Here is a 10618-nt window from a genome sequence, read left to right as displayed (position 1 = left end):
TAGGTGCAGCCAGGGGCTGGAGGGGGTCCGACTTGACCACAGGATTTTATCTTTGCTTGTTGCAGATGATGATGTCCTATTGGCTCCACTGAACCTGGAACTGCAGCATGCACTGGGGTGGTTTGCAGCAGAGAGTGAAGCGACAGGGATGAGGACCAGCACCTCCAAAACCAGGGCCATGGTCCTCGACTGGAAGAAGAACGGTGGAGAGACCCTGGTCCAAGTGGAGGAGTTTAAGTATCTTGGGGTCTTGTTCACTAGTGGGGGACGGATGGAGCTTGAGATTGACGGGCGGATCAGTGCAGTAGCTGCAGTGATGCAGTCGTCATATCGGTCTACTGTCGTGAAGAGGGAGCTGAGCCGAAAGGCAAAGCTCTCGATTTACCCGTCAATCGACGTTCCCACCCTCATCTATGGTCATGAGCTTTGGGTCATGACCGAAACGACAAGATCCCGGATAGAAGTGACTGAAATGAGCTTCCTAAGTAGGGTGGCTGGGCGCTCCCTTAGAGAGAAGGTTATGGCTGCAGCCGGATGCTGCACGAATACGACCCGCACGAAGACGATCCTACACTTCCGGCAAGTTTAGACCACTTTCTAAAGAGAGCGCCACTTACTGAAGCCTGCACGAATACGGCACTACCGCAATTTACGTTTTAAATTGGTGATTTCACTCAAAATATACTTACAACCCTAACCCTAACCCGAACCCAATTTAAAACGTAAATTGCGGTAGGGCCGTATTCGTGTGGGTCGTATTCGTGCAGCATCCGGCTGCAGACATATACTATTGCCCTTAGAGATAGGGTGAGGAGCTCAGTCACCAGGGAGGAGCTCGGAGGAGAGCCCGCTACTCCTCCACATTGACAGGGGCCAGCTCAGGAGGCATGGGCACCTTTTTAGGATGCCTCCTGGACACCTCCCGGGGGACGTTTTCCGGGCATGTCCCACCGGGAGGAGACCCCGGGGAAGACCTAGGACACGTTGGAGAAACTATGTCTCTCGACTGGCCTGGGAACGCCTTGGGGTCCTACGGGAAGCACTAGAGGAAGTGTCTGGGGACAGGGAAGTCTGGGCATCTCTGCTTAGACTTCTGCCCCTGAGACCTGGACCCGGATAACCGGTTGAAGAAGGATGAATGGGTTAAGTAAGTAATCAATTGAATCTATAGAAAAAAAAAAAAAACAACTAATTTTGAATACCTGAATAATAGCCTTTTCATGGTTTGTGCTCCATGATCTGATGAGTTGACGATCAAAATCATCATTTGTTGTAGCTGGAGTTTCTTCATGACGGATCATTGAGGAACATCTCCACAGAGTAACTACAGGAAGTACTTCCTACAAACATCACTGAGATATTGATCAGGACATGTGGACTCACCGAAACTTCCTGCAGTTCCTCACAGCTGGGATCAGTCTCCGTCGTCCCTCCTTTGATGTGTTGTACTTCTCCAGGTCCAACTCCTCCAGGACCTGGTCTGACATCTGCAGCATGTCGACCAGAGCTGAGCAGTGGATCTCAGAGAGTCTCTTCTCTGATCTGTTCTCTGACTTCAGGAACTCTTGGATCTCCTGATGTACTGAGAGGTCCTTCATCTCCGTCAGACAGTGGAAGATGTTGATGCTTCTGTCTGGGGACATTTTATCACTGTAGATCTCCTTCAGGTTCTGGATGACTCTCTGGATGGTTTCTGGACTGACCTCTGTCCGACCCAGCAGACCTTCTAAGAGTCGCTGGTTGGATTTCAGAGAGAGGCCATGAAGGAAGCGGACAAACAGGTCCAGGTAGCCGTTCTGACTCCTGAGGGATTTCTCAAGAACCTTCATCAAGAATTTGTCCAAAGACTGGAAAGTATCATCATCATCATCATCATCATCATCATCATCCTCGATCTGAAAGATCCAAGATGCAAATGCAAAATCCTCATCCTCATCTTCCTCTCCGATGAAGGTCTTCAGTACGTCTGTCTTCCCGCTGGTGAAACAGTGGAACATGAAGACTGCAGCCAGAAACTCCTGAACACTCAGATGGACGAAGCTGTAGACGACTTTCTGGAAGATCACAGACTCTCTTCTGAAGATCTGAGCCCAGATTCCAGAGAACAGCGAGGCCTCAGTCACATCCATACCACACTGCTCCAGGTCTTCTTGGTAGAACACCATGTTTCCTTTCTCCAGATGTTCCAAGGCCATCCTGCCCAGCTTCAGAATTAGCTCCCTGTCAGCCTCTGTCAGCTCCCGTGGACCCGTCTCAGGTCCTTCATGGTACTTGAGCTTCTTCCTGTGTGTCTGAACCAGCACAAAGTGGGAGTACATGTCAGTCAGGGTCTGAGGCAGCTCTCCTCTCTGCTCGCTGCTCAACATGTGCTCCAGAACTGTAGCAGTGATCCAGCAGAAGACTGGGATTCCACACATGATGTGGAGGCTCCTGGAGGTCTGGATGTGGGAGATGATTCTGCTGCTCAGCTCCTCATCACTCAGCCTCCTCCTGAAGTACTCCTCCTTCTGGGCGTCAGTGAAGCCTCGCACTTCTGTCAGTCTGTCCACACATGTTGGAGGGATCTGATGGGCCGCCGCCGGTCGGGAAGTGATCCAGACCCGAGCCGAGGGCAGCAGGTCCCCCCGGATGAGGTTAGCGATCAGCAGGCTGACTGAAGACTGCTGGGAGACGTCAAGCAGCCGCTGGCTGCTGCTGAAGTCCAGAGAAAGTCTGCTTTCATCCAGGCCGTCCAAGATGAAGAGCAGCTTGCAGACAGCCAGCTCCTCTGCCGTCACCTTCTGGAGCGTGGGATGGAAAACAGCCAGCAGCGAGAGGAGACTGTATGGCCGCTCTCCCAGCAGGTTCAGCTCCCTGAAGGAGAGCACCACCAGCACACTGACATCCTGGTTCTCCAGGCCCTCGGCCCAGTCCAGACTGAACTTGTGCACCGAGAAGGTTTTTCCACTGCCGGCCACGCCGCTGGTCAGAACCACTCGGATGTGTCTGAGCTGCTGGGCCGAGGCTTTGAAGATGTCCTGAACCCTGATGGCAGTGTGATGGAGGCTCTCCTTCCTGGAAGCTGTCTCCAGCTGCTTCAGCTCAGGTTCCCTCTGAAGCTCCTCACTGAGTCCCTCTGTGATGTGGAGCTCAGTGTAGATCCTGTTGAGGAGGCTTCCTCCTCCTGCTTCATCACTTCCTTCAGTCACACGTTCACATCTCCTCCTCAGACTCTTCTTATGTTCTTCTAGAAGCTGCTGCAGACCAACACCTGCTCAAAGACAACAACAATGAGACTTCACACAAACAACAAACTTTCCTGACTCTACAACACAACAAGTCCAACAAACCAGTCCCTCAGAGACACATGTCCACTCTTACTTGGTGCAGCGACGCTTCTGGATCTTTCTGGCTGCTCCTCACAGACATCACTGCTCTTCTTCTCTCTGTGGACAACAAGCAACATTTACTCTGAGCAACACAACACACAGCAAAGACACAAAGATACAGCTTCATATAAACAAGTGGTTTCGCCCTGTGCCCCTCCGGCCATGTGGGGGCGCTCTGGGCTGGTTTTGGTTTGCTCATTTTTGCATGTCCTCTCTTCCTTTTTTCTGTTTGCCCTCTTGTTCTTGCCTCACTCGTTACCGCCCTAATGGGTATCACCTGTCCTGCCCTCTACTGAAGCCCTGCTCCCCTGGTGTGTCGTGTCGGTTCGTTGTGGGTCTGTCCGTGTGCTCTGCTAGTGTGTCCTGGCCTGCCTCAGCTCTGCCCATTCCTGTATCCCTGCATTCCCGTTACCTGCAAATAAATGAGTTTTGAACCCCGCCTGGCTGCCTGCACATGGGTCCTTCCATCCCGCACCCGTGGCATTGGTGGAAATTCACACATTTGAATGAGTGATCTAAGTTTTGAATGATAAGTTCTTCGTGCGTGTGTGTGTGTGTGTGTGTGTGTGTGTGTGTGTGTGTGAGAGAACTCAGTAGTATGAATGAGACATTAAACCTGTTGTTTGAACCAACACTGGTGTCAATGTATGTGTGCAGATGAAAAGCTAACGTCCAGCAGGACCTGCAGCTCCGCCTCCCCTGCAGCCGACAGAGGGTCTGGACCGACGCAGACCAGACCGCTTTTCCTCACGTGAACCTCCAAAAGAGATGGACTGAGTTGGATCCGTCCGTCGGATCCGCGCACGGTTCCACGCCCATGCCGCGTGTCGCCCCGTCTGACTAACAGGGAGAGGTGAGCACATTCACCCCCCTTCACCATCTCCGGAGACCCGCAGACAGCAGGGGGTCAGAACACGCTCGCACACCTAGTTAATCAATGATCTGATGGTTAAATTCAATTCATTTTCAATTCAATTTTATTTTTGTATAGCCCAGTATCACAACAACAGTTGCCTCAGAGGGCTTCAAGATGTTACATTGATTGGTAAATCACTCTGTGATCTACTCATTCCTAATTACCTGATAATTTGACATCATTAATGAATAAATAACAGTTTATTTGGATTAATAATAACTGAATTTGGGATAAATCACTTTGTGTTCCACTTGAAACAGTTTATTACACCGTAATTGATTGTTATTTCGTATTCACTGTTAATGATCTGCAATTATTATTTGATAAATAACAATTCACTCAAATTAATGACCGAATAAATTAAAGTAATCAATTACTCCAAGTAATCGATACTCCAGTAATCTAAAGTGAATTACCCAACGTAAACCCCAGCACCATATAATTATCTTTATTTGTATTTTATTGGCGGTTGTGTTTTGTACTAATAAGAGCTCTCCAAGCAGCAGTTCTTTTTCACGGTATTTCAACATGGCTGGATGACTCTGCTGAGAGCCTCAGCCCCACACACACACACACACACACACACACACGCACACACGCACACACGCACACACGCACACACGCACACACGCACACACACACGCACACATGCACACACACAGTAATTTGAGAAGTTCATCACAAACACAACAGTAAAGAGATGAACCAGATCAAAGGTCAAAGGTCAGACCCTCACAGCCCAATAATGTTTGTGGCCTCTGGACCTGGACTCTGCAGGAGCAGCTGACGTCTCTCACCTGTCCTCAGACTCTGATCTGTCCTCCTCTTCATCCACACCGGACATGTTCGGTCAGGCTGACAGAGAGAGCAGCAACAAGGACCAACCACACACACACGCACACACGCACACAAACACACACACAGAGCAAATGATTCACTGTTTGTCAGCAGTTAAAGACTTACTGCAAGTTTCAGATCTCAACGAAACATTACTTCAAACAGAAAGAAAAGTAAAAACATGAAGCATGAAATCCACCCCATGTGAGGAGTTGGACTCTGATTTAGTTTAGGGTGACCATATTTTGAATTTCAAAAAAGAGGAGCAGCGGCGCGGGGGGGGGGGGGGGGGGGGGGGGGGGGGAATTCAGACAGGCTTCTCAGAGGTTGATGAACATTCTTTATTAGGCTTCAATGCAAAATTAACTTCTTTAACAAAATAAAATGTAAAAACTTGTAACAAAATACGGTAATGGCTCTCTTAGACTCGTCAAATATTAAATAATTTTCTTAATATGGACTCTTCTGTTGGAAAATCAAGATTCGACAATATATTTCTTAATAACTGCAATAAGATAGAAGAATAGAAGAGTCTCAGAAATATCAACTTAAACAAAAAAGATACTTACTTTTAATCTTTAATTGTTTTCTTTATCCTGCTTTTCTTCTACATTCTATTTTTTATCTCATTATGTTGGAATTTTTTTTGCAGTTCATCCGTGAAGGTGCTCTTAAGCTGAGGCTTTTTCCTGCTCCGCTGTCTGAACAACCCCGCCTGCTCCGCTCCAAGTGTGTGTGTGTGTGTGTGTGTGCGCGCACGTCGTGCAACAAAGTATTATCATAGTACTGTGTGCAAAGCGCTGGTGCCATGAGAAACAGTGAACCCCGGACATTTCCTTGAATTAAACAAAACCCGCCCGGACGCTCCGGACAGGACATGTCCGGGTAAAAGAGGACTATGGTCACCCTCATCTAGTTGGTCAAACGTGTTTAAACTGTGGAGACGCAGAGAGACACTGAGGCTCATTAAAACTCACCTTTTCCTCACCAGCAGTCAGGATGGAGCAGAGATCCCTGGAGACACAGACGGAGTTTCACACGTCTGGAGTTAGAACGCTGCTTTGACAGCAGAACAATCTGAAGAATGAAACAAACCTGGAAAAGTGACGTCGCAACAGAACGAGGAAGTCTTCTCTCCAGCAGGAGGAACAGGGAATGTGGGCGGAGCCTCAAACCCAGCAGGTTGCCAGGTCTGACACTAAATCAGCCTCACAGCTCAAAACTGACTCACAAGAGCATGTTTAATGTCCAGCAGTGCTGCTCCCAACACACTGGACTCTAATGTTAAAAAACACCTTGATCCTCCACTTGAAACACCACTGTGTTTGCTGGGTGATGAAGGACAGATAGCTGACATATCAAAAGCAAAATTCTCTGTTATTACGGTTGGGATTTCAGTGGCTGCTGGAGTTATCCTCAGACACTGGAAAACTCCCAAAGCCCCGCAGTTGAAAGAATGGGTAAATATGATTATAACGACTGCTTCATGTAAACTAAACAAGTTGAGTGGCAGGGCTGGGGCGCGGGGGGGGGGGGGGGGGGGGGGGGGCACAGCAACTGACTGGGAACATTTCTGATTTCATATTTCTGTTAATACCACCCAGTGGGATGATACCAATGAAGTGACAACACACTGCTCGGCTGTGTCAATCTTGTCTATGCTGGTGTGTCTGGACAAGGCATCAGCGTCGCCATGCCGTTTACCTTCCCGATGTGTGATTGTGTCGTCACACTCAGTTCAAGGACCCATCTGCTGCGTCTGCCAGTGGGATCATTGTCCACTGGGGTTTTCTTCAGGCTGAGCAGGGGGCTTATGATCTGTGATAACAATTACAATCATCTAAGAAATAGTTCTTTTATCTTGTCAAACATGTTGTGAATCTGAATGTGGTGAATCTGAGCCAAACATGAAAAGTCAAGGTGTTGACGCTGCACAAGGAGGATTTATTGAGGATGGCAGAGGACATTCACACAAATCAGCTGATTGAGAGCAAGTCTGTTGCTCTGAGGAAAACTCAACCCAACTCTGCATAATTTCAGTCAACCCTAAGTCATACAGACAGATATGACGAGAATAGCAGGTGTTGTTTCTCGGATGGGAGTTCATGAATCCAAGGTGACTTCAGGCTAAACAGTGCGTCCTTCACACTGTGTCTCAGAGAACTTGAAAACAAAACATTATTCCTCATCAGCCTGTATTCACAATATATTACATTAATATCAAAGAGTCTTGAATAAGGATCAAATAAACAAAGAAAAAGTTGTTCCTGATCTTTCATATTTCCACTCACTCAGTGTGAGTCTCACTAACCTTTGTTGTTTCTCTCATTAAAGTTTCCTGTTTCTGGAAACTTCTGAGACAAAACAGTGTTCATTTCACATTTCATGCAGTTCTGTATTTTCTTCTCTCCTACTTTTCGAAGCACATTCACCTGTCAGAGATAAAATCCCTGAGGAGTCAGGAAAAAGGACACGCACGCATGGATATCTGGGCCCTGAGGGCCTCTCTGGCCTGCTTCTGGCCTTCTCAGGGGTCAGAGGTCAAATATGCATGAACACCATCACTATCAGTATTACATTTGCATGATCACGCTGATCTTTAGTCACTCTTCACATTCTACCTGTGGACTCAGTTACCTTGTTTTCCTGTGGTGGGTTAGACTAATGGTGATCTGTAGTAGACCTATCCTGATGCTGTGTCGTAATATTTACACGATTTCTCAGTTTGCACGCCCCCAGTTCACTACTAGCTATACTCTCCCCCCCCCAAAAAAAAAAAAAAATCTGTAAGATTGCAGATTGGTGTTTAATTATAAAAGGAAAAGAAAACTGTTCTGGTTCTGTCAGTCTTTGTGTTAGCTATCGATTTTTTGTCAGTCTCTCTGTTAGTTATCGGTGCTGTGGTTTCGGATTGTTCTCTGTTAGATGTGATATGTCGTATTGTGACTTTATATATTTTTCATTGTCTCTCTCTTGCTCTCTGAGTGTTTCCGTCCCTGTCCTGTTCAGCAGCCATGCCAGATGCCAGTCTCAAATAAAGGCAGCAGCAGGAGGAGATTCAGTCTCTTCCTGCTGCTAACATTACAATCTGTTCGGACAGTAAAAGGTTTCAATCATACAATATTGTACGAACAGGACAAGGGGAAAAAAAACAAACAAAATAAAAACAAAGGCACAAAGGTCGAAACTAAACATGGTGCTGAAATATGATCTGAACACACTTGAGGAAGCAGTTTTCATTCCTGACGCACACTCAAAAATGCACGCACGCAGGCACACATGCCCCCCCCACACACACACACGCGCAAAGAAACAACCACGTGTGTGAGTGAGTGAGTGAGCGAGCGAGCGAGCGAGCGTGCGTGCGTACGTGCGTGCGTGAGTGAGTGTGTTCCTCACAGTCACGTGATTTCCCAGAAACCGTCAGGAAGCAAGTTTATTTCCACTCTAAAATCCACATCTGTATGTCAAGAAATGTTAAAAACCAATAAAATAAAATAAAATACAACATTCTGGGGGTAAATCATCTGAAACCAGTGGATTAATTGGGCCTATTTCATTGTTCCTATATTCACATTCAATGCAAAGTGGAGTTTAAATAAATAACCACATAAACTGTCTTCATGCAGTGAAATATGATCAGTTTCTCCTCACTTTACCGCCAGCAGGGGGAGCCCCGCAGTGAATCCATTCCACTGAACGGTCTCGTCACTGGGAATCCAGTGCAGGTTTCCCCCCTCACCTTACAGACAGTCCCTGCTGCTGTCAACTTTTAAAACACGAGGAGATGAGAAGAAGAGCGTGAAGGGATTGATGAAGAATGGATATTTGAACTCCTCCCACACTGTGAGGTTGTGAATGTTGCTTCGCTGTTATTTGACTCTCTGTCTCCATCCTCAGGCCCTGCCTCACTGAACACACCGTCCTCTGAAAAAAGTGTTGATCAAATTCAGATGAACAACTCAACACTGAATACAGAAACTCATGGAAAACATATTTTAGACACTGACCTGAATCATAATTGAAAGTCTGTAATTTCTTTAGTTTGCCATGAACGTGTATAGACTTGATACAAGAGAGTTTTTTTCAAAACATCACAACACGGTGATCCAGAACTGTGACCAAACCAGGCCCTTGAGAGGTCTCTCACCTGGTCGACTGTGGTCTTCAGTCTGAATGTCTTTGAACTGTACTCCTCTCTGAACACAGTATGAATAAAGAAAATTTAATCTTTGCTGAGAAAACTGAACAAAGTCCTGATGCTTGACTTAACATGCAGAAAAATTTAAGAAAATCCTCACATAGGATTAGATTCATATCTATAAATGCTCACTTCTGTACAAACTTCTGAGTTCAATCTCATCCACTGATTTCCCTGCAGAGTGGAAAGATGTCCTTTTTTCCACTGACTCAAGCATTTTGGTTACTTTGGCCAGTTGTGTGGTGGGAACTGGTAACCTGTAGAAGTCTCTGTGAACACGGAGGTCATGTCCCAGACAGTCTGCTACTTGATCCAGTTTGCTGTTTGTTCAGATGAAGGACTTGTGACAGTGTGGCCACGTGTTTTCTGAGCTGCTCAGGGTGCTTTGCTCCACACAGGCTGACATTAATATTCAAACAACCCTGCCCTCTGCAGTAGTAAACCAAGGGTCTTCATAAAGACAGATGTTTGTGGCACCAACACCACATCCGGTTCTTTTACTGCTCAGCAGTGACGGAGCTTCCTGCACTTTCAGTGTGAGCAGAACTGCAACTTTCCTTCCTCTTTTCCCCACAACTTCAATTCTTCTAAAATAGCTGCAGAGCTGTTAGTCTTGAAATCGGATATCCATTCTAACGTTTCTTTCAGATGGAAAAATTGAAATGAATGATTAGAGAAGACCTGGCTTTGGGATTTACCAGAATGTAAAACTTGTGAAGAGCAGTTAGCAGTCTCATCTCTGGCTGAGTCACACACACACACACACGATCAAAGAAAGGCACATAAGTTGAAAGTAAACATGGTGCTGTCCATGGTGCTGAAGTGTCATCTGAACATATGTGAGGAAATTTTAAAATTCAGATTCAGATTCGGAGTTGCCACTTAAATTATTCTGCTCTCGGATCGATTCCATTTGATTGAACTATTATTTTTGTATTGCAACTTCATGCTTTTTGGCCTCAACTCTCTTTTTTGGTTGCAAAACTTTTTCTGATTGATTGAATAATAAAGAAACAAAATTATCCCCCCCCCTCCCCACCCCACACACACACACACACACAGAAATGGACAAACAAATAGACAATGGCACCGAAGTTGAACGTAAATATGGAGCTGTCCATGGTTCTGAACTAAAACAACGAACAGAATTGAACATTATTTTCTGTCTTACACACTGGAGCAAACACACACGGACAAATAAACACACACACATATATTGAGAGTAAAAATTGCATTTTCCACAGAGCTGAAGAATACAGTCAGTTAAATATTTTGGCTGCCTGAAGCTCACCCACA

General features: G+C 46.3%; 1 protein-coding gene across 1 annotated transcript; it reads right to left on the bottom strand.

Moving 5' to 3' along the window:
- Nucleotides 1-850: 850 nt before the first annotated feature.
- LOC115386142 (NLR family CARD domain-containing protein 3-like) lies at nucleotides 851-4187 on the bottom strand. The gene is made up of 5 exons (XM_030088361.1): nucleotides 4182-4187; nucleotides 1920-3236; nucleotides 1384-1847; nucleotides 1203-1230; nucleotides 851-919 (listed from the first exon to the last, which is right to left on the bottom strand). The coding sequence occupies exons 1-5, from the start codon at nucleotides 4185-4187 to the stop codon at nucleotides 851-853; spliced, it is 1884 nt and encodes a 627-aa protein (XP_029944221.1).
- Nucleotides 4188-10618: the final 6431 nt, after the last annotated feature.

This window comes from Salarias fasciatus, chromosome 3, assembly GCF_902148845.1.
Source record: "Salarias fasciatus chromosome 3, fSalaFa1.1, whole genome shotgun sequence".
NCBI classification, from domain to species: domain Eukaryota; kingdom Metazoa; phylum Chordata; class Actinopteri; order Blenniiformes; family Blenniidae; genus Salarias; species Salarias fasciatus.
Note: the sequence above shows the minus strand (reverse complement) of the source record. Positions and strands in the feature narration are given on the sequence as shown.